Source organism: Balaenoptera musculus, chromosome 4, assembly GCF_009873245.2.
Source record: "Balaenoptera musculus isolate JJ_BM4_2016_0621 chromosome 4, mBalMus1.pri.v3, whole genome shotgun sequence".
NCBI classification, from domain to species: Eukaryota; Metazoa; Chordata; class Mammalia; order Artiodactyla; family Balaenopteridae; genus Balaenoptera; species Balaenoptera musculus.
The window spans coordinates 11791641-11816327 of NC_045788.1; the positions used below are offsets into that span (position 1 = coordinate 11791641).

The following is a 24687-nucleotide window of genomic DNA, read 5'->3' on the forward strand; positions in this document are numbered from 1 at the left end:
TAGAATTTACTTTTTAAAATATCTTAATTAAAAAAAATTTATCAGCAACAAAGGCAAAAGTTATTTTAAAATAATAATATACATATATATCATAGCCTTTGCATGTATGAATATTACTTATTTTTTAATTAAAAATCATTGAAATCAAGCAGTTAAGAGAGTGGGGATTTTTGGTGGTTGTTTGTTTCAGCGTAAATCATGCTAACACAAGCATACGTGCCCCACATCTGACTGAAATCAGAGTGCCCCAGCTCCTGAGAATCACACTTAGACAGGTGCCTCTGACAGTGTGGCTTCTCCTACTGTGCAGTGTGTGCATTCCTGTGTGGCGATGGGGCCCAAGGCCCTCCCCCCCACCCCAACCCCGGCCCGGAAGCCCCAGCTCCAGAAGCTCCAAGAAGCCTCTCACCTCTCACCTGCTGGGAAGCAGGGGAACTGTCCAGCAGCAAATGCTTCTGAAGTCAGGTCTAAACAGGCCTGTGCGGTCAGTCCGGGAGGAGCAGGGCTCCCCCTGCTGCAGGTGTCTGGTAGTGTGGAAAGGGGCTTCGTATTTGCATGTGGATCAGGCTCCACATATTATAGATAATTGCAAGGGCAGGTGCGGGAGCCAGCCTATACAAATTAAAGACGTTTTTGGGAACCATTCCCACCCTGTGTTTCTTCCCGCTTCTGCACGTTGCCCTAAGATACACTGGAGGCTCAGATTCTCCCACATACCTGGAATGGTGAAATGTCAGGAAATGCTGGGGCATAAGGAATTGAGACATGAAATCCACACTGCCATCAGTGACTCCCTGACCCTGTGTTAGGCTGGGACTCCCCAGGCCTTCTCTAAGTAACCAAAGACTATAATAAAAGGTAACAAGCACACGGCTGCTTCTGAAACTGCCTGCCTGAGCTCTTCAACAGAAGGGGTGCACAGGATTGAGGGAGATGAGAACACCTGGAGGCAAGAGGCCTGGACACAGGATGACTTGCCACGCGAGAATTAGATCATTCTGCTGTCAGATTCTGAGAAATACAGGTAAAAGCTTGTTCTTCTCTGGTAAAAGACACTGAACCAAACCACAAGCAAGAGACAGATGCCCACGAAGGAGAGATTGCAGGGCAGCCTCTATGTAAGCACTTAGATCCACTCAGAGACAGTGAAAGACTGAAAGCAACCTGCCTATTCATCCAGGCAGGCAAGCACTCCAGACTTGAAAGCGATGACAGGCCAGAACCGGAACAATTGAATTGTAAAAATGGACACAGTCGCCAGTGCCATATGAATATACATCTGTTGTAATTCTGCTTTCCAAAGTGTGTTTTCTAGACAAACAAAAATGTGTATTAAGTTAAAAAGAATTCTCGAAATAAAAGTAATCTTGCCTGCATTTTCCACTCCAGTGTATCCAGTCAACAAATAAATGCAGCTGGGCTGACTCCTGGTTATCTGCATGGTTGAAGGAATCTGTGATCACAGAGGATTGAAATCTACAATTAGTTCCACCCACCACATTTTACCGAGTTGCCACATCTTTCTTTCTAGAAGCTTTACTGGTGCTGGGCACACGTTGCAAAATGAATGGACGGTATTTCACTCCTGTTTCTTTATCTTGATTACGTATTGTCCAAGTTACCCATCAGCAAAGAAGTATCTGAACAATATAGAATGGGAGAAAGAAAAGCAGAAAGTCTGTATGATTCCCAGAGTAATCAAATGATTCTTATCAAATGCTTCTCCAATACCAACTCCATGTATGACACAGTGGAAAAGGTGGAATTCAGAGATGTGGTGTTTATCATGTTCAACCCTTTTAAGAATAAAAATATTTGGGCTTCCCTGGTGGCACAGTGGTTGAGAATCTGCCTGCCAATGCAGAGGACACGGGTTCGTGCCCTGGTCTGGGAAGATTCCACATGCCGTGGAGCTGCTAGGCCCATGAGCCACAGTTGCTGAGCCTGCGCGTCTGGAGCTTGTGCTCCGCAACAAGAGAGGCCGAGATGGTGAGAGGCCCGCGCACCGCGATGAGGAGTGGCCCCCACTTGCCGCAGCTAGAGGAAGCCCTCGCACAGAAGCAAAGACCCAACACAGCCAAAAATAAATAAATAAATAATTCCCAAAAGAACTGAATATTAAAAAAAAAAAAAAAGAATAAAAATATTTGAGGGGAAAAAATAGCAACGCAATGCTATAGAAGCAATTACCAATTTAACAACTTTTTCTTAACAAAGAGGGAGGAAGACAACAAAGATAACTAAATTTACTATAAAAAGGATCCAATGCAAAGGGAAGGAGAATGAGGGTGGAGGGGAGAGACCAGTATAGACAAGATAAACTCAAGCCATGGAAACAGTATGTTCCAGACCTGAAAGAATGTCCCCTCACGATCTGTGGGCCTGTAGTTTGTGCATACAGACAGTTACAACTTTGGAGGATTTGAGTTCATAATATTTAGTCTGGAAATTAACAAGAAAATATAGAGAAGAGCAAAATGGAGGAAGGTGTAAGGAAATTGTATTTGCACTGGAATTTAGCCGTGGCCGCTGTTCTTGGTGATGGGGAGGAGTTTGTTGATCAATGTAGTACATCCCTGGTAGCACTGACACAAGCCCAGACATACAGTATATAAGGTGTGGAGGCCTCAGGGTCTGTGTGACGTGAATGGTAGGCTTCTCGGTTGGTTTGATGTCTCCCTTACCCTCAGCTCTCACTACAGACGAAAGAAGACTATGCAGTGAGTGTTTGCGAGAGAGAGACAAAGACAGAGAAAGGGGAAAGCAAAATAACTTTAAATTCTTTTTACATCCTCTACTTACTCATTTTCCAAATAGTGATGTTTTTGTGAGACAGATCAGATTTATAGCTGGATAAAGCAGAAAAATCCAAATGCAAAGGAATGGATCATGGTGAATATGGTGAATGTTGCCACTGTCCTCCTGGTCTCAACATTTTGGAGTTCTCATGACTCTTCCCGTGACCACAATTCAGTTAGTTTCTCTTATGCCACCAGGCTCTCACTTATTCTAAAAATTTTATGAAGAGCTCATGTGCCAGGCTCCACATAGCTTCTTAACTTCTGCCCCAGGCCACCTGCCCTCCTGTGGTTCTGCACCCATATCCAGGTGCTTCTGACAGCATGACATTTATCATTTCACTTTCTTATTCCAAATATCTTGATAGGTCTCCATAGTGTCCTGGATAAAAACCTAGTTGAGTGGAAGTCACACGGGACTCTATCAGAAGAGTTGATTATAGCCTCAGCTCTGCCTCTCCTGCAGCCTCACACTCAGTCTCCTCATCTGTAACCAGCAGACACCATGGGACTTCGATTGTCACTCACAACAACATGGGTGGTTTTCATCCTCATTTTACACCCGAAGAAACAAGGTTCCCTCTAGTTAAGTGATCCGCTCAGAGCTGCTCAGCTAGTAACTAGAGGACCTAGAATGTAAGAATGTTCCAGGACCCAAGGCTCTTTCCACTGCCTCCCTGTGAGATGAGGTCTGAAATGGCTCCTTTTCCGTGCTGTCCACTACAGTAGCCACTAGCTTTCAGCTAAATGAAACTAAAAATTCAGCTTCTTGGTCACACTAACCACATTTCAAGTGCTCGATAGCCACATGTGACCAGTGACTGCCATACTGGCCAGTGCAGATCATAGAACATTTCCATCAGCACAGAAAGTTTGATTGGACAGGCTAGGACTTCTGGTCAGCACTTGGCTTCTGATTCCATCATCAGTCTGGCATTCAAGGCCTCCCAGAGTCTGACCCCAGCTCCCCTTTATTGTTGGGTTACTCTTGACTCCCAACCAAACGCCTTGTGTGCCTGCCAAACTGGGCGCTATTTCTGCGTCCCCCACTGTACCTAACACAGTGCCTTCCATAAAGCATGAACATTTGGATGGATGGATGGATGGATGGATGGGAGGAAGGGAGGGAAGAAGGGGCATTCATTCATGCTTTCACTAGACAAATACTTATAACTACCATGTGCTAAGAACTCCACTAGGTTCCTGGGGTTACTATGGTGACAAGACATGGTCTCATGACACTTTCTGTCTGGGATGGTGGAAGAGTGGGGAACAAATCACAAAGTTTACAAGTAAATAAAAATCAGATAGTGATAAGTGTTAGGAAAAAAATAAGAGCGTGTTGTGCTGCGTGACTGGGACAGGGAAAACTATACATCTGGTGGTCTCTAAGGAGCTACCATTTGAACCAACATCTGAATAAACAGGAGCCAACCATATGAATTTCTGAGTGGAATATACTCCATGAAGAAGAAACTTTGCTGTTAAAATTATACTTTTGCATACTTTGACAAGATATCTTATTTGTCAGCTTCTAATATACCTGTTCAGTGTAAATCCCCAATTGAATCATCTCAATAAACTTACCCTGAAGGAAGGATGCAACAAGGAATGGGTGCATAATTATTTAGGAAGACGGGTTAACATAGAATCTGTTAGTTGAAATGGTATTTATCTTCTATGGGGTTTCTCTTCTTTCATTGTATAGCTTTCTTCCTGGACCACATAAAGCTACCCTAAAAGAAGATGTATTACAGAAGGCAAAATTCTTTCAACATAAAAAATATCTGTCAAGAATAGCAAGAGGCAGCAGAGATGATACTGTTCAAAATTTTACGAGAAACACATCCCATAAAAGTGAGAAAGGGGTGATAAAAACGGCTCCCAAACAACATGATAAAGAAGTGCTCGAAGAGTTTAGCCTCAGGAAGCATGGTAAGACTCTGGGCTTAAATAACTAAATTCATGAACACAACATTGGATGACTTTTACTTGGACTTCTGTCTGCATCCGAGGTCCGCTTTGGAGGGCAGAACAGGCCACAGGTGGTGGGTCATCAGAGAACTTGACCCCTTGCACTCTCTGGTATTAAGATATATCTTGTCCATTTATTTGACCATTCCTGATAATCCCTGATAATTCCGAGGTATGTTCAAGAACTGTTATCATTAAAAGATGGAAGAGTAAAAGGAGTCTTTTGAAAAATCTAATGGAGATGTAATTTGAAGCTAAATGTTATAACGTGTATACGTGTATATACATGGGCCAACACTCATGAGTTTTAAATTGTAGGTCTCTGTCCAGTCCACTTTCTATAAACCAAGCCATCTTTCTCAGCTTAGGACTGATTAATGCTCATCTATTTAACCAAAGGTTAATGTTTCGGGAGATCCCAACATTAACCCTAGAAATTGATGCCGTTTGTATGTTGTAACTTTGAAAATTTGACCTTCCTCGACGATTCCATTTCAACACACCCCAGTCTCTGTCTGGACTGACTGGATCGCCAATGGGCTTGTGCGGGAAGCTTTCCTTCACCTTGTGCAGTTGTTTGTTTGCTTGCACAGGTGAGAAACAGAAGGTAGTTTTTCCCAGCTCCAAATCCTCCTTAACTCACTGAGAAACTCATATTTCCCCAGAACATAAATTATGTAGAGCCTCCTGCCTGGCCATTTCGATAGACTTTTATTCTTTCTTTCCCATTATTATTATTATTATTATTACTAATCCATGTATTCTTTAGACAAGAATAGTAAAGACACACATGTCGTGGGTGAAGCTCTGAGTTACCCATCAGGTAGCTCTTTAGTAAATAGTGAGCAGCACCAAAGAGGACGGGCAGAGCTCTAAAAAGCTTAAGTGCACACCGAGTTTGGAAAAGATAAAGGTGTCCATGTCTTAATCTACAAATCCTTATTGGTGGGGGGGCGGGGGCGCCAGAGATGCAAAACGAGATCAGAGTGAAACCAGGAAAGGTCTTCAAAGTGCATCTCTGGTGGCTCTTTCTCCTCACTCCCATCCAGACCACATAACTGATTTTTAATCTTAGGATAGGGCTAATGTTTTCAACAACTAGACACCAAAGTAGCAATACTTAATTTAGACATAATGTCAAATTTTAAGAGCTGGCTCCACAGTTGGTGGTAGTGGCCTGGCTGCACAGATGGCCATACTCTCCAGGAAGGGAGGGAGGCCCTGCGCGGATGCATGGGGCACAGGGTTACGGACACCAAAGACCAGCAGGTATCATCGGACTTCCTTTTCTACACCTCTCTTCATAAAACCTGGGAAAGAAGAGCCATCTGCAGTGTTTTTACAAATCACTTCTGCCATCCTTACCCAGGCAACTCCACAGAAATAGCTCCCAATGTCTCCAAAGAGCAAGGAGTTAAAAGGTTGTATCCATACTCAGGTAACACAGAAGAATAAAGCACATCAGCTTTCTTCATGTATCCTAAATGGTGCTTAGGAGTTCAGGAAAAATTTGTTTCAAGTACAGGAAATTGATGAGCAATATTTAAGAGGTATTTTAATAAAAGGGATTTTTCTGGTTAACTTTGGATTAAGCAAAAATTCCTTTCTTCTGTTTATTGTTGGAAATACCTGTAAAATGTTATTTGTCTATCTTTTTGGCATTGGTAAGTAAAGTACACCAAACAAATATTTCCTTGGTGATTGAGATTATTTTAGCATTTTGGGTCATCTTTTTAATCATTAGTAGGTGAGGGGTCTGAAGCATAGTGTAAATATTAAGTTCCTTTTAAAAATATTAATCCCTAATATTAGCATTTTCCATGATTTACCTCTTTCTCTTAAAGGGGAAAGTACCACAAACTGAGTGTAAATTAAACAAAACCCTATTTAAACCAAGAATCACACAAATAAGCAGTGATGTTCTTGATATAGAATTATAAATTAACTGACTATAAAGGACAATTTCTTCTATTATCTCTGCACTGAACTATGAATCAAATGTGTTAAAGAAAACCCCTGGAAGTCAAAAAAGAAATGCAAACTCAATGTGGCGTCAGATTGTAATACTCAGTAACAATTCAACCAAATGACCTTTATAAAGTTGGGGGGGGGGATTTTTTAAGTGGGGAGAATGAGTGGTAGGAAGATAGCGGGGAAAAGGATTACAGCTCCATAAGCATACTCCATCTCTTCCCTCAGCATTCCCCACGTTTATCAGTCTGTGGCTTATCTAATGGCTCCAGGCTTGGGGCCCATTTTCAGAACAAGTTTATGTCTCAAAAAACTTCCCCCAACCTCTGCAGACTCTAAATCTGACCTAGTGGCTAGAACCTCTATAAATATGGTCTTAGCACACATTAAGGGAAACAGAGGCACTACAACATGACAACGCCAATGTCAAATTCGCATATTCTATGGATCCACTGAGCTCCCCGGCCCATCGGAGCCCATCACTCCTGACCTGGACCTCTCTGAATTATGGGGTTTTCTGATAGTTTTATTGTTTACTTGTCTAAACACTACGTGTGTTGAATCCTATGCACTGCAACTGTCATGTCCCATACTAAGTTATATAATTATACAAATTAAATTTTTGGAGTATCTCTTAAACAAGTATTTTCCCTAGACTCAAGATTATCTGTTCAACTTCTTTGTTTTACAGACTCCTGTAGCTAATTTCAAACTAAAATATTTTGAACACCATAAACCCTTCTGCAAGTGGATGACAATTAAATGTGGATGGAGAAGTTCCTGTGTGAACAATAATCGATAATTCTGAAGGGTTTATTTTAGTGGGAAAGACCAAATTTTGGTCTTTTAAAAATATATATTTGGGGCATGTTTTTAACAGCTTAATCTTTTTATTTTTCTCTTTTCATGCATTTAATAAATAATATACACTGGATAAAAGCAAACTGATGGGCCAAGTTTCAGAATTTATAGTAGAGCCTACAAAAAACAGTAATGATGACCAAGAAGAGACACACTACTCTGGAGCTGACACACAGGAGATCAAGTCTACAGGGTTAAACATCTAATAAGGCCAGCTCTGAAACTGGAAGAAAGATAGATGGGCTAGAGCAGGAAGCATGATACTGAGAATCCAGAGACCTGGACATAAGGCCTAGTTCTTTCACTGAGTCCCTGCAACACCGGGTCCATGTCTTCAGAACACGTGCTGCTGGAGAGGTTATTCTTCTGCTAATGTTTACTGTTAAAAACACCAACAGAAACAAACAAAAACCCCTTAAGATGCTTGAATACAGTTTATTGGCGGTTTGAATAGCATTTTTAATAGCAAAAAAAATGTGTTTACATTATAATAGCTTACAACCAACTTTCAGTCATCTTTTTTAATACAAAGTAAACTGAGATCACCTAAGTCTTAGCATTTTAAATTCCTCACCTCTGTGATATATACAATAAGAAAGTCCCAGATACTATTGTCTGGCTAATTCCAGCTGAGATATACACAAGTATGCCAGCAACTTCCTTAACCACCTTGCATGGGATTTGTTTAATCATGAAACAGACATGATTCTGAAAACTAAGCAAATGAATCTGTGTTCACTCTGTTCTCTAAAAATACTTTTTCTCTTGAGTTATAGTATATTTATATATTTTTACAAATTATACAAATCACCCAGTTTTCATTTCCAAACCTTAACAATCCCATCTCTAGAAGCAGTCACGATGAAGCCCTGTGTTGTCTGGAACGTGGCGACATCTGTGATGATGTCGTGGTGACCCACAGGCAGAGACTCTGGGCCCTTCCGAGGGGTGTCATCACTCGGTCCCACCTTCTGCTTATTCTGAATTTCCTGTTTGGTGGTTAAAAGTCGAGGAGAAAGCCAGAAGTTAAAGGCTGTAGCACATTCTACTGCCTGTCCGTCCTCCTGCTTCTGACGAATACTGTTCTTTTTTAGGCTAGCCCTCCCGTGAAGGAGTCACACTTTCACAAAGACACTGAGCAGAGAGAGTTCAAAGTGATGTTCTAGGTTTCCGGTCACTGGACTCCACAAGTAGCCACTTACAAATATGGAAAACTTACAAATAGGCCAATAATCTGTGCATATTACCTCTGTCAACATCAAAGAAAAAAGGGAAAGAACAGAGAGGCAGAGACAACTGGGATGTGGATATAAACACCTGTCAGACACTCCAGCCCTTCTGAAGCTCACTGTTACTTGTGAGAAAGGAAGCTCCTCATTTACTGAGCACGTACCCGGCCCAGCACTGGCAAGTACGTCATCTCCTCTGCAGCCTCTGCCTGACTCAAGAACACAAGCTCTTGAGCCCCACCAGCCAGGTGTGAATCCCAGCGCTGCTGCTTACTAGCTGGGTGACCTTAGACGTGTTCAATTTCGCTGTGCTTAACTTTCTCATTTGCAGAAGGAAAATAATAAAGGCACTTCCTTATAAAGTTGTTTTAAGGACTTGGCAAGTGTTTAAAGTGCTTATTTTGAGCAGTGTACTTACACATGCACTTTCTATGTTCATTCTACTTTAATAAAAGTTAATTTAAAAAATACAGAAAAGTCAAGACAAAATAAAACATATTTTTTAAATTCAAAGAAATAGTGCCACTCTTGGCCATGCCATTTATTTGAATCAACATGATATTTATGAAAGCCATTTTTGTTCCTACAAAAGTTGAAAGAAAGAAAGACTGCTTATACCTGGACGACTTCGGTGCCTTCAATGATTTTCCTGTAGTAGGACACAGATGAAGAACTAGTGCTTCCTGCAATGACATAGGACCTCTCTGGGTAAGCCAGGTCCCAAAACCTGGGGTAAAGGAAACAACTGGTGATAATCTCAAAGGAGATGGGGAGGGACTAATGATTACTGGCTGACACTCATCAATGCTAGCTTGTTCTCTTCTGCATTAGGAAAAGACAATCTTCTAGAAGAGCCTAAAATTAGTTACAAATGAAGTATTAACAGCTGTCCCTGCAAGAAGTAGATTATGTTAAACGTCACACTATTGCTGGTATCTATAATAAACAACACCTAGTGGTAACCGCAGTATCCATACACATTTTATTACCTTTCTCCTTTCAAGCGTTGAATATGAAGTGTCTTTACTCTACCTTATTTTCATGTCTGAGCCAGCTGTTAGCAGGATGGGGTTCCCATCTGCAGGACTACAGTAGAGACCGTGGACACTGTGAGGAGAAGGCTTAAAGGAAATAAAGAAATAAAGAGTCAAATAACAGACACCAGTGTAGCCCATAAAGGATGTAGCCATTTCTAGAGACAAGTCAGCTGTCTGTGGTTAACTGAAGAGACTAGAAACAGATCATGTATGTCTCAGATTTTCTTTCTTTGGGAAATTAAAATGCATTTGCTCTATATCATCCTGAATGAAGAAGCAAAGCCTGTTCAGCTTCCTAAAATTCTCTATTTGGGATGAGAAGGACCCCAACTAAAGGAGAAAAAAAATCTTTCCTACCTTCTGCCCCAACAAAGCACCATTTAAAAAGTGTGTATGAGGGGTCATGTTCCATTTTTTTAATGATCTAAGCTTTAATCTGTGCTTTTCCTAATTAACCCATATCTTACTGGGGTTCCAAAGAGACATCAGAAACCTTATGGAGCTGGCAACCAAAACACCCACAGAAGCAGACACCAGTAAGCGGGAACTGGAAAGCACACGGTAGCAATGCCCACCTAATACTTAGTAAAAACCCAAATTTAAAACATAACCCCAAAGCCCAACAAATATCATGTTTGGCAAAATGCCTGAAAGTGCCTGGGATGTGGGAGATTATGTTGGCCTTTATAATAAAAACCGGAGCAAACCTGTAACTCAGACAGTGGTGGTGCACCACTGGCCCAGAGCGTGAACCTTCTGTCGCCCGTCTCCATGTCCCACATGGATACTTCATTGTTGCCCTGGACAGCTGAGGGAAACAGGCCAGAACGTTACTCAGACAAGGTCTCCGCTCTTAGGGATTCATGTCTTGGTAGAGGTAGTCAGCCTACAGCCATTTCCATTTTTTCCCATCCTGCAAGAAACACTCACGAATACTTTTAAATAACACTGTGACCCTGCCACCACACTGGAGTGCAAAAAAGAAATGTTTTTTATAGCCTACTAGTCAATATTTACTGGTGTCCAGCCAAGTGGAGAGAAGTGAAGGGTGGAAAAGCAAAGCATAAACAGACTCTGCCCTCAAGAAACCTACAGTCTAGGACTTCCCTGGTGGTGTAGTGGTTAAGAATCCGCCTGCCAATGCAGGGGACACAGGTTCGAGCCCTGGTCTGGGAAGATCCCACATGCCATGGAGCAACTAAGCCCATCTGCCACAAGTACTGAGCCTGCGCTCTAGAGCCCGCAAACCACAAATACTGAGCCCACATGCCACAACTACTGAAGCCCATGTGCCTAGAGCCTGTGCTATGCAACAAGAGAAGTCACTGCAATGAGAAGCCTGTGCACCACAACAAAGAGTAGCCCCCTCTCGCCACAACTAGAGAAAGCCCGCGCGCAGCAACGAAGACCCAACACAGCCAAATAAATAAATTAAATAAATAAATTTATTAAAAATAAAAATAAGAAAAGAAACCTACAGTCTAGAAGGAAAGAAAAAAATATAAAGTATAAGACAATGAGCACAAAAAGAGAGAATGCAGAGTTCCACCTGCACTCAGGAAGACAAAGATCACATCCAGTGGGTGAGAATCAAGGCCGCCTCGTGGAGGTGTCGTCACTGGGACGGAAAGAGCAAGTGAGGCTGGAGACACAGGTGGCACATGGATCACTTCAGGCAGAAAGGATGGAAGGAGTAAAGCACACACACACCCATGTCTGGGTGCTGTGGTCTGACTGGAGCACATCTGTGACAGGAAGAGTGGAAGGAAGATTCTAGGGAAGGGAAGCTGCAGGCCTGAGAGAGGCTTTCTCGAAAGTAATTTGGAGCAGGAGAGTGACAGTACCCCAGGCTTCACTCCTTCATTAATATTTATTGAACCAACAATGTTTACTATGAACAAGTCACTGTCCTAGGCACTGAGAAGAAGGCAAATAATGCAAAAAAAATTCCCTTTTTCACAGAACTTACATCCTAGTGGTGACAACTCCCCAAAAATGCAGAGGCCCCAGAGCAGGAATGTGCTTAGTTCAAGGAAAAGGCCAGGAAGTCCCTGTGGCTGGAGCCCCATTTTACTGCACTGTGTTCTACGATGTCTCACACCCACACCTTTGTAAATAGTTCCTCTGACAATAAGTCCTCCTCAAATTATCCTACCTTGGGTATGCCATGTGTTTCCTGTTGGAACCCTGACTGATCAAGAGTGTCAGTGAGGTAGCAGGGACAGATCCCATAAAGCCTCTGGGCCATGGTGAGGAGTTTGGCTGTTACTTGAGAGCCACTGGAAGGTACTGAGCAGAAGAAAGAACAGTCTTAGGTAAGAATAAAAGCAGGGAGTTACAAGGATGTTGCACTAATAGGGACAAGAGATTATGGCTGTTGGGACTAGGGGGACAGTGATGGAAATAGTAAAAGGTGCTCAATTCTGGACATATTTTAAGACAGAACATGTACAACTGGCTGATGGACTGGAAGTGGGATGAGAGAGAAAGAAGAACCAAGGACAACGCCAGGCTTCCTCCTGAGCTTCGCGCCTGAACGCTGCCATTTCCTGGGACAACACTGCGGGGAGAGCAGGCTTGTCTCAGGGGAGGAGGTGGTGCGGGGCGGGCGGCTGGTGGAGAGGAGCCAGGTGTTCAGCTTGGACAGGTCAAGTTTCAGTCGGCTATCAGACATCTTAGGGAAAACTTTAAATAGGCACATATAAAAATCTGAATAAATTTGGTACTATTTTGCGGGTTGACTGGATGTGCTCACACAGGGAGCCAGGGCAGAAGGAGAAGAGGTTCAGACCAAGACTGAGCCCTGAGGCCGGCTACAGCTTAGAAGGAGGAAGAGGAGGAAGAACAAACAAATCAATCAACACAAGAACCAACAGAGTGATGTCCTCAAAGTCGGGTGAGGAAAGTGTTTCAGACAGAGGAAGTGATCAACCATCCAAGTGACAAATCACGTAAGACGCAGGCTGAGTCATGGCCATTGAACCTGGCAGCACGATGACCTCGACACAGCAGCGCACGAGGTGCACCGTGCGGATGAGAAGGGACCAGGAAGAGCCTAGAGGCACGGGGACCAGCGAGGAAACATAAGAATAACGAGAGCTACCACTTATCAAGCACTCCTTGCATGCCAGGCTATGTGCGTTACATGTGCTTTCTGAAATTCTGACAACCTCTGCTAGCTAAGTACTTTTAACCACGTTTTACCATTGAGGAAAATGAGTTTCAAAGACTTGCCCAAGTGTCTTGCCCGAGAATCCATACGAGAAACTTTGAATGCCCAACAAGAGAGAGGGAGGGAAGCTTGCAAGAAACCCAACAGAAATGGCAGCTGAGAAGGATGACTCAAGGCTTCCGACTTAAGATCTCCAGGAAGACGGTGACAACTTTAGCAAAAATAGGGGACACAGGAGAAAGAAAATAAATGGAAAGGAAATGGTGGTAGACAGGAATGGAAGGTGGTAGTGTGATTGATGAGATCATTCTGAAACATGATAAATAAGAAATGACAACGAGATATCAGTGGTGGGAACTTATTCCATAATCGGAACTGAACAAAAGCAAGCATTTGGCTCATATGTAAAATAAAACTCTAAGGACATGAGTCTAAGCAGCAGGGGGTTCTGCACTTTCCAAGAAAGGCCCCCAACCCCGAGAGCCAGCCCTCCCTCTTACCTGCGATCACCCAGGACTGGTACAGCGGGTGCATGGAGAGGCGCCGGATGCGGGCCCTGGAAGGGTGGCAGTGACTGGAAATGGGCAGCTGGAACCGCATGTCCCAACACGCCATGGTGCCACTGCTTGTCCCTGAGGGGAGGAGAAGTCCAGAAGGTGACCACCCGTGGTAAAGCACAGCAGGCTACAGTCATCAAGTGGTAATTCGCGAGCTTCGTACAGATGTGCGTTCAACGTGGCTTAGCCACTTGGAGACAAGGCTTTGTTTTCACTAAGCTGCCCTCCCCAACCCCAGTGTCAAACAGTGCCTTACGCCAAAGATACAAAGCACTGGCACAATGCTACTACAAAACGGCCTAACAGATGTGAAGTGAAAACGAGTGATTCATTAATTACTGACTCTTACTAACTGCCAGAAGTGCCCACAAAAAAACCAGAAGGCCTAGAGAAGACATGAAGTGAATCTGATGACTCAAAATGTTCAGGCTGCCTTAAATAACCAGAGGTGGTTTACTGGCATTCAGTGATCACTTTACCAATCCCAAAGTGGTAGCAGCTTTGCAGCTATCATCAGTTTCAATCATTTCCATGTGCCCTTTTCTCCGAAACATTCTGGAGACAGCTACGGGTGTCCAATCACAGTAGAAACTGGGGTGAATGCGTGCATATCTGTCCATGGCACCTTAAACCCCATAGAGAGAAGGCCCCCCATCCCAAAGACTAATGCCCACCCTAACACCGAGATTGGTCTCCAGTTCCAGTGGAGAGATGGGGGTGGGAAAAGACAAAAGGGGCAGCGGGTCCCTCTGTCACCCTGCCCCTCTCCAGGACAATGGCTCAAATAGCCACAGCAGTACTGGCTGCCCTCCTGAGAGCCACCAGTACCATTTGCTAATTTGCTTGGTGTGTAATAGCTACTCTTCTAGGCCTGGCATTACATCTTCCTAAACCAGTGCAGTTTAGTCACACAAAAGGCAAAAAAATAATGCATTTCATATAAACTATATAAAAATAAAGATACTTAATGTCACAAATGCAAGTTAGGGAATCTAGAAACCAATATTCAAGCGCAGCAGATTATAATTCTTCTGAAAAAGAGTGCCAAGTGGGAATGAATAAGCTCTAGTACCTTCTAAAGGGGCAGGTTCAAAGCCCTAGGAGAGAAAAAGGTGAAACTAAAACAGAGGAAAGCAGCAAGCAAGAGCACAGGGTACATCTTCAGCATTTGAGGAAAGGCGGGCGGGGAGGATTCACAAGGCAAGAAACCACTGTTTAGCTCTTCTCCTGTGCTGGATGCTTTTACCTCACTGAATCCTCAAAGCAGCCCTTGAAAGGATGAGCCCCATTTGAAGATGAGGATACTAAGACCCAAAAGAGTTATAATAAGCAGCTTGCCAGTGGTTAATGGAATTTAAAACCGAGTGTGCCCAAATTCAAATGCTCTCATCCATAAACTAAGCCTGCTGCTTCCCTGGCAGAATAAGAAAATGCCAGCAAATCTGATCACTATAGTGATTATAAAGAGGCTCATTTAAGAACGAAGAGAAAGAGGAAATTGTTTTATGCGTTGGAATATTGATTTCACTCTTTCAAATCTGTTTTTTAATGAAAAAAATAAAATGCAAGTGATTATAACATAATAATTATGGGGAACAAAAAGGAGACGGGGGAAAATTACCAATGAAGAAAAAGGAAAGAGCTTTCCTAAGAAGGCCACTCCAGACAGTAGCATCCAGACCCAGTCAAGGACTTGAAAGGCAGCTCACCGATGCAGAGCCAGCACTGGTGGATGTCCACAGCAAAGGAAGTGATGAGGCCTGACTTAAGATCGTGCCTCAGCGTCCAGGCATTGCTGGAAGACCTGAGGTCCCAGCCCACCAGAGCGCCGTTCACAGTGGCGTAGGCCAGCACAGACTGCGCCCCGGAGTTGAAGTGATGCATGTCCACCACACAGCCGTCCTCCTTCTGGTCTAGGACTCTAAGGAGACACACATCAAAAGGCAAAGACTTTTCCAGTCACTAAAAACACCGTACCCTTCTCCACTGAAGATGAATCTATATTCTAACCATGGTCAAGAAATAAAAACTCTGTGACCCATAAGACAATGATAGCTGACCAGTTTTTAAAAATTATTTTAGAACTACAGAAGAGTTGCAAAAATAGTACACAGACTTCCGTATATCCTTCGCTCACCTTCCCCTCGTGCTAACACTTTACATAAACATAGACCATTTATCAAAACTAAGAAATTGACCTTGGTACAGTACCCGTAAGGTACAAAACATGGTTGGATTTCACCAGTTTTCCCACTGGTGACCTAACCGCTCCAGACCAAGACACCGCCTGGCATCTAGCTGCCACGTTTCCTTCGTCTCCTCCACCTATGACAGCGCCTCAGTCTGTCCTTTCACGACCTTGACATTTCTGAATGTCATGTCACGTGTTCTCACAGAGTTGGTGCCTTACTGGGAGGGAGCCCACACATGTGACGTGCCCGTCTCAGTGCACAGACGGGAGCACCTGACGTCAGCACGTGATGCCGGTGATGTCCACCTGGATCATGTGGCTAAGGTGGCGCCTGGCAGGACCCTCCACTGTAAACTTATTATTTTTTATTTTTCCATTTATAACTACTCTATACTTAGGGGAAATGCTTTTCAGACTATGCAAAAACCTGTTTCTGTGTAAACTTTTGTCCACTAATTTTAGGATCTGTGGACAAATCATGCCTGTGGTGTTCTATTTCCCTTGGTCCTTCTACGCTTATTAGAATTCTTCTCTACGGAAAAGCTGTCACTTCTCTGTCAGCTCGTCTCCGTCAGTATGGACTTGTGGACATTTATTTTATCCTCTGAGTTATGACCCAACACGGTCGTTGCCTCTTGTTGTTCAGCTTGCTCCAAGTCTGGCCATGGGACACTCTGTCAGGCTGGCTCAAATGCCCTTGCAATGTGCTCTTACTGACCAATTCCTAACCTTCTGGTATCACAGGATGCTCCAGACGCATCTTGTGTCTTCCCTGCCCAGGCTCTGGAATCAACGAGTTTTTCAAGGAGTCCTGGTTCCTTTTATTAGAGAATGGCATTTAAAACCAAGGTCTGTGAGCTAAGTGTTCATCGCTATGGGGGTGCCCCTGTGTCTAGTCCCTCTCAACGGCCAGAGCTAGGAAATATATTCTGTATACTACCCTCATGCACACAGACCCATCTCTATTTCTGTATCTATTTGTGTGTGTCTACATGTACGTGTGTGTATATATACATGTGTGTATACACATACACAAAGATGTATGTCATGAGTCATACCGATATCGAGTCCATACCGATATCTATCCAGCACCAGGCTTCATTCCAGCCAGCCCCCTTTCCTTGTTTGTAATTCCTTTCCTCCAGTGAGAAACCTGGCTCACATTATCTACAATACGTTTACTTATTTATTCAACCCTAGTGTACAAATAAAGTCATTTTGGAATTATTAAACCATACCCCTGTGAAAAACAACCAACTAGAATACAACGTTTGAGCTCAGCTCCTTTTGTCATTAGCCTGCAGTGTTCCCAAGTTGTTCAGCTGCCTCCTTGATTCCCCTTACTCTTCCACGTGACTATGTGATTCACCTGTACAACAGTTAGACTGCCTGCCATAGGCTGCACTCTACCTCTCTCTCAATATCCTGGTTGCTTTGGGGTTTTTTTTAACCTTATATACAGTAAAATTCATTTTGTGGTATACAGTTCTATGCATTATGAGAAATCCATTTCATGTATCTTCTACCACAGAACCACACAGTACAATTCCACACCCCAAAATGTATCTTGTGCAGCCCCTCTGTAGTCACCCCCTACCCCTATCCCCAAGCTGTGGTAACCATGGACCTGTTTTCCTCCCTATAATTTCATGTTTTCCAGAATAGCATATAATTGGAAACACACTATAGCCTTTTAGGTCTGACTTCTTTCATTAGAAAAAAGGATTTAAGATTTATCAATGTTGCTCCATGAATCCATAGTTTGTTCCCTTTTATTACTAATAATAGTGTAAAAAAACATTATTGATTCCTTTTTAAGTACTATTCCAATCCTTGGATATACCTATTTTTTTTAAGCGGAGGCATTTTAAAACTAAAAAGAATACCATAAACATACTGGCCAGCCTCCTTGATCAGTACATATCATGCTTTTGCACATGCTACTCTTTCAGCTTTATCAAGGGTCAGCAAACATTTTCTAACACTGACTATATTCCCTAAAGTGATGGTGAAAAGTCCAAATGCCAAATAAATTGTGAAAAGGTGTCATAGATTCTAATTATTCAGAGTCATGGCAACAGCTGACCGGACTGAATGAAGGGCCCGTGCCTGGTTTCTTGGGAGCACCCCGCTGTCAGGCAGTGAAAGCTGAGCATCCTGGCACAATCTCCCACTCTAGGGAGTCGGTGTTGCTTACAGTAAAAACTGAACATTCGCAATGAAAAGTGCTGTCAGCTTAGATGTTCTCCTGCACAAAATGTACACACTGCTGCCAGGGGTCACCACACCACACATTTTGCCAACAGGTCTTTGTTAATTTACATGGAACTCCATAGGAATGCTGCTCTACAGCCACTCGCTGCTGAAATGACTTTAATTAAAGGTTATTATAATATGTCCTGGACAAAAGCTACCCAAGTCTGTTTAGTGAATGTGTTAAAAATAACATATTTTAATTTGCAAAGGCAAAACAAAGTAATGAACAAACAATAAAACAATACAAATAATAAAATCCCAGGTGACCCAACAATCACCCTTTTCTGCCTTAGCTACCCAATGGACGTGACTTATAATCCACTTAAACTGTAAGCATCTGTTCATTCTGCTTGCTTCCTGTGGGTCCACCACTATGTCTGCCCCACGCTACTCAACTACTCTGCTTTGGCTACATCTGGTGTCACCCCCTCCAGGCCTTCTTCCTTATCCACCTGCAAGCTGGCCCCCCATCCCTGTCACAGGGCACACTGTCACACTGCACTGAAATCATCTGTTCACTGGTCTGTCTCTCCCACTAGACTATGGTTTCTTAGAGAGTACAACACATCTTATTCGTTTCTGGAATTTTCATTGTGCAGCACATACTAGTCAGTTGAAAAATTATTCTGCTTGATCTTAAATATCTTACCTTGCATGTGTTTAATCTACAGGCAACCACAATTTATAAGAAATGGAGGAAATTCTCAAATAAAACCAGCCAGGACCTTGTTTTTAAAATGATAAGCAAATTATCTGACTAAAACCTCTGCTCTGTGTTCCCTTCACCTCCAGAGGTTTTAATGCCAAGTAACAAAATGCTGACAACACTTGAATTTTCTTTAATGAAGAACACTCACATTTTGAAATCAGCCAGCCAGAGTTGAGACAGAAGATGTAACTGATAATTAGGTTATTCAGACAGATTCCAGACTGGGATGGGCCACAAGTTCAAAGCTGCCCTTCTGACCTTTTGACAAATTGGCAGAAAGTAATAGGCAGACATAGTTTCCTGAAACTATGTGTGATAGATTTGAGTTGGAAAAACAATTTTATTTATTTCATGTGCTTAAAAAAAGAAGTACATTCTCATAGGTCCTCCGTTGATCCAAACTGTATTAGAGAGGGAGGGTTAAATTATCACAGTACACTAAATGCAGTTTAAAAAACACAAAAGATAGACAGATACCTGCTTTGTAGAGGATGAATTTTAGGAGACTTGGGCAGCTTAGAGGCCTCAATTCCAAGAAGCTGGACAGCACCATTATCAGACGCTATGGCTAAGTAGTGGGAACCCTGGCAGAATGTGAGTGTCTTGACACGTCCCCCTATTCGGCTATACGTAAGAATAGACCTGCACAAAAGAAAAGTAAGACTGCATTTCTGAAAAGCCACAAGAGTATTATTATTGCTGATATTAAATAGCCACATGACTATTAACAAACAAAAAGTACTACTCTGAGGTCTGTTTCACTCCTTGACCTCGTAACAAAAACAATAATCCCCCTCAAAAGCACTGGTACAAAATCACCTTTTCTTCTGATATTTTTTAATGGCCATCTTCACACACTTCTCTCCGATCACAGAAAGACTGTCCATCCTCCTTTCCAGCTGGAACTCCCATAGTTGTGGCCCTGACCCAGTTCTCCTTCCTCTCTGCAATTCCTAAGCCCTACTCTTACCCCTGCAGTTATTTTATAATCCCTCAGATGCAGCCTGGCACAGCAGGAAAGGCACTGGCTTTGGAATCAAAGGGCTGAGTTCCACTTCTGACGACCCAAATGATCTAGGTCAAGCCATTAACCTGTTCTGCATTTCAGTTTACTCATTTATAAAACAAAGACTGCCCAATTTATGCAACTGGGACACAGTGTAAATAACATATGTCATAAAACATTCATTAATGCACAATATTATTATAATATTCAGTCTCTCCCACACAGATTGACCTCTCAAGCTGCCTATCCTCCTTCTTTAAGTTCACTGCCAAACTTCTTGACCATGACCTACACGGGGTGCCTGCCTCCCATCACCACAAAGTCCCTCCTTCATTGCCCTCCGCAAGGGCTGCATACTCAGCCTTCTAAGGGGCCATTCCCCTAAAAGGTCACAAGCCCCTAATCACCAAATTTATTCATCTCTATCTTTTGTAATTTATTTAATTTTATTATACAAATTAACACATATTAAATATACAAAAATTATTGAAATACAGAAAAGAATACAGAAAAGTAAAACCATAATTCTACCACCCAGAGAGGAACACTATTGACATTTTCTTATATATCCTTCCCGAGTTTTCTATGCATATTACAATATATTCATATTTGCTTTTCAAATTAATATGGAATCATATTTTATATATTTTTAATTAATCATGCCTCTCTAGTTCACTTTTTGTTAATAGAAGCTTTGCTGAAATACAATTTGAATACCATAAAGTATAACATTTTAAAGTGTATAATTCAGTGACTTATATAGCACTCATCAGTATTTCATCCCTTTTTGTGGCTAAGTAATATTCCAGTGTATGGATACACCACATTTGTTTATCTGTTCAGTAGCTGATAGACATTCTGGTTTCCACTTTTTGGCTTTTATGAATAATGCTACTATGAACACTCGTTTATAGATTTTCATGTGAACAAATGTTTTCAACTCTCTTGGGTTTATACCTAGGAATGAAACTGCAGGGTCATAAGGTAAATCTATGTTTAGCATTTGAGAAACTGCCAACTTTTTTCCAAAGTTGCTGCATCATTTTACATTCCTACCAGCAATGTACAAAGGTGCCAATTTCTCCACATCCTCTCCAGCAGTTACTGTCTTTTTGATTATAGCATTCTAGTGGGTGTGACGTGGTAACTCACTGTGGTTTTGATTTACATTTCCCTAATGATGTAGAATATCTTTTTTGTATACATATTGGTCCTATTTGGAGAGAAATCTACAATTACCCCTTTATATTCTTGGGAGAGTGGTTCCAGGACCCCCAGTGGATTCCAAAATCAGTGAATGCTCTACTCCCTTACAGTCAGCCCTCTGTATCCAAGGGTTCCATATCCACAGAAAATATTCTATCCATGGCTGACTGAATCTACAGAATACCACAGGTATGAAGGACCGACACTATCTGAATCCTCTGCTTTTTAATTGAGCTGTTTTTTTACTGTTGAGTTAAAAGAGCTCTTTACCTATTCAGGGCACTTAAACATATGATTTTAAAATATTTATCTCATTCTGTGGGCTTTCCTTTCGCTTTCTTGACAGTATCCTTTGAAGCACAAATGTTTACAATTTTGATGAAGTCACATCTATTTTTTGTCACTTGTGCTTTTTGATGGTATATTTCAGAAACTCTTGCCTAATCCAAGGTCATGAAGAACTACATGCTTATGTTTTCTTCAGTTTTATAGTTTAGCTCTTACATTTAGGTCCATGATCCATTTTGAAAAATTCTCTGCAAACTCATTCTTTTGCACGTGGCTGCCCAGTAATCACTGCACCAGCTTTTCAGGTTATTCTATCCCCCATTCAACTGTCCTGGCACCCTTCTCAGAAAACAATGACCATAAATGCACTTCTGCATGTCAGTTCTAGCCCACTGATTAATATATTTATCCTTATGCTAGTAATACAGTGTCCTGACTGCTGTAGCTTCATAGCAAATCTGGAAGTGTGAGTTCTCAAACTTGGTTCTTTCCTAAATTTTACGACTGTTTTGGCTATTTAAGTCCTTTGCATTTCTTTATGAATTGTAGGATCAGAATGTCAATTTCTGCAGAACAAGGCAGCTGGAAATTTCATACGGATTTCATAGAATCTGAAGATCAATTGGGATGTCTCTCCACTTATTTAGGTCTTCTATAATTTCTTTTTTTTTTTATATCACTTCTTTCAATGATGTTTTACAGTTTTCAGTATTCAAGTCTTGTACTATTTTGTTAAATTGATTCCTCAGTACTTTATTCTTTCTGATGCCACAGTAAATGGACGTGTTTCCTTTATTTCATCTTTGGATTGTTCAGTTAGCAAACAGAAATCCAATTGAGTTTTGTACACATAAACACAAGATAATCTTCTATTCTGCAACTTTGTGGAACTCATGTTAGTTCAAACAGGTTTTTCTTTTTTTTTTTAACATCTTTATTGGAGTGTAATTACTTTACAATGTTGTGTTAGTTTCTGCTGTATAACAAAGTGAATCAGCTATATGTATACATATATCCTCATATCCTCTCCCTCTTGCGTCTCCCTCCCACCCTCCATATTCCACCCTTGTAGGCGGTCACAAAGCACGGCGCTGATTTCCCTGTGCTATGCAGCTGCTTCCCACTAGCAATCTATTTTACACTTGGTAGTGTATATATGTCAACGCTACTCTCTCACTTCATCCCAGCTTACCCCTCACCCTCTCCGTGTCCTCAAGACCATTCTCTACATCTGCGTCTTTATTCCTGTCCTGACCCTAGGTTCGTCAGAACCATTTTTTTTTTTAGATTCCATATATATGTGTTGGCATACGGTATTTGTTTTTCTCTTTCTGACTTACTTCACTCTGTATGACAGACTCTAGATCCATTCACCTCACTACAAGTAACTCAATTTCATTTCCTTTTATGGCTAATATTCCACTGTATATATATGCAACATCTTTATCCATCAGTCGATGGACATTTAGGTTGCTTCCATGTCCTGGCTATTGTAAATAGTGCTGCAATGAACATGGTGGTTTTGGATTATGGTTTTGTCAGGGTATATGCCCACTAGAGGCATTGCTGGGTCATATGGTAGCTCTACTTTTAGTTTTTTAAGGAACCTCCATACTGTTCTCCATAGTGGCTTTATCAATTTACATTCCCACCAACAGTGCAAGAGGGTTCCCTTTTCTCCACACCATCTCCAGCATTTATTGTTTGTAGATTTTTTTGATAATGGCCATTCTGACTGGTGCGAGGTAATACCTCACTGTAGTTCGGATTTTCATTTCTCTAATGATTAGTGATGTTGAGCATCCTTTCATGTGTTTGTTGGCAAACTGTATATCTTCTTTGGAGAAATGTCTATTTAGGTCTTCTGCCCATTTTGTGATTAGGTTGTTCGTTTTTTTGATATTGAGCTGCATGAGCTGCTTGTATACTTCGGAGATTAATCCTTTGTCAGTTGCTTCATTTGCAAATGTTTTCTCCCATTCTGAGGGTTGTCTTCTCATCTTCTTTATGGTTTCCTTTGCTGTGCGAAAGCTTTTAACTTTCATTAGGTCCCATTTGTTTATTTTTGTTTTTATTTCCATTTCTCTAGGAGGTGGGTCAGAAAGGATCTTGCTGTGATTTATGTGATAGGGTGTTCTGCCTGTGTTTTCCTCTAAGAGTTTGATAGTGTCTGGCCTTACATTTAGGTCTTTAATCCATTTTGAGTTTATTTTTCTATACGGTGTTAGGGAGTGTTCTAAGGTCATTCTTTTACAGCTGTCCAGTATTCCCAGCACAACTTACTGAAGAGGCTGTCTTTTCTCCACTGTACATTCTTGCCTCCTCTATTAAAGATAAGGTGACCATGTGCATGGGTTTATCTCTGGGCTTTCTATCCTCTTCCATTGATCTATATTTCTATTTTCGTGCCAGTACCATGTTGCCTTGATTACTTTAGCTTTGTACTATAGTCTGAAGTCAGGGAGCCTGATTCCTCCAGCTCTGATTTTCTTTCTCAAGATTGCTTTGGTTATTCGGGGTCTTTTGTGTTTCCATAAAAATTGCGAAATTTTTTGTTCTAGTTCTGTGAAAAATGCCATTGGTACTTTGATAGGGATTGCATTGAATCTGTACATTGCTTTGTGTAGTACAGTCATTTTCACAATGTTGATTCTTCCAATCCAAGAACATGGTATATCTCTCCACCTGTTGGTATCGCCTTTAATTTCTTTCATCAGTGTCTATTTTTTCTGCATACAGGTCTTTTGTCTCCTTAGGTAGGTTTATTACCAGGTATTTTATTCTTTTTGTTGCAAAGGTAAATGGGAGTGTCTCCTTAATTTCTCTTTCAGAATTTTCATCATTAGTGTATAGGAATGCAAGAGATTTCTGTGCATTAACTTTGTATCCTGCTACTTTACCAAATTCATTGATTAGCTATAGTAGTTTTCTGCTGGCATCTTTAGGATTCTCTATGTATAGTATCATGTCATCTGCAAACAGTGACAGTTTTACTTCTTCTATTCCAATTTGGATTCCTTTCATTTCTTTTTCTTCTCTGATTGCTGTGGCTAAAAATTCCAAAACTATGTTGAATAATAGTGGTGAGAGTGGGCAACCTTGTTTTGTTCCTGATCGTAGAGGAAATGGTTTGTTTTCCACCACTGAGAACAATGTTGGCTGTGGGTTTGTCATATACGGCCTTTATTATGTTGAGGTAGGTTCCCTTTATGCCTACTTTCTGGAGAGTTTTTATCATAAATGGGTGTTGAATTTTGTCAAAAGCTTTTTCTTCACCTACTGAGATTATCATATGGTTTTGCTCCTTCAATTTGTTAATATGGTTTATCACATTGATTGATTTTCGTATATTGAAGAATCCTTACATTACTGGGATGATAAACCCCACTTGATCATGGTGTATGACCCTTTTAATGTGCTGTTGGATTCTGT

At 41.6% G+C, this 24687-nt stretch overlaps 2 protein-coding genes across 7 annotated transcripts in view; one reads left to right on the top strand and one right to left on the bottom strand.

Annotated features, from left to right (window-relative positions):
- Positions 1-4981, top strand: part of COL6A6 (collagen type VI alpha 6 chain) — a 174145-nt gene extending 169164 nt beyond the window's left edge. Inside the window, exon 37 of the mRNA XM_036849516.1 lies at positions 4507-4981. Coding sequence (XP_036705411.1) covers positions 4507-4759 — 253 coding nt within the window. The 3' untranslated portion in view covers positions 4760-4981. The remainder of the gene's footprint in view (positions 1-4506) is intronic.
- A 3041-nt stretch (positions 4982-8022) lies between these two features.
- Positions 8023-24687, bottom strand: part of PIK3R4 (phosphoinositide-3-kinase regulatory subunit 4) — a 73753-nt gene continuing 57088 nt past the window's right edge. For 3 of the 6 annotated variants that reach the window (XM_036850565.1, XM_036850566.1, XM_036850564.1), the window contains 7 exons: positions 19233-19397; positions 15309-15520; positions 13543-13674; positions 10578-10678; positions 9866-9954; positions 9452-9560; positions 8023-8593 (listed from right to left, as the gene is read on the bottom strand). In XM_036850565.1, the coding sequence (XP_036706460.1) occupies positions 8423-8593; positions 9452-9560; positions 9866-9954; positions 10578-10678; positions 13543-13674; positions 15309-15520; positions 19233-19397 (979 nt within the window). In that variant the 3' untranslated portion in view covers positions 8023-8422. The remainder of the gene's footprint in view (positions 8594-9451; positions 9561-9865; positions 9955-10577; positions 10679-13542; positions 13675-15308; positions 15521-19232; positions 19398-24687) is intronic. The other 3 variants (XM_036850567.1, XM_036850568.1, XR_005019703.1) reach the window with 2 other exon arrangements.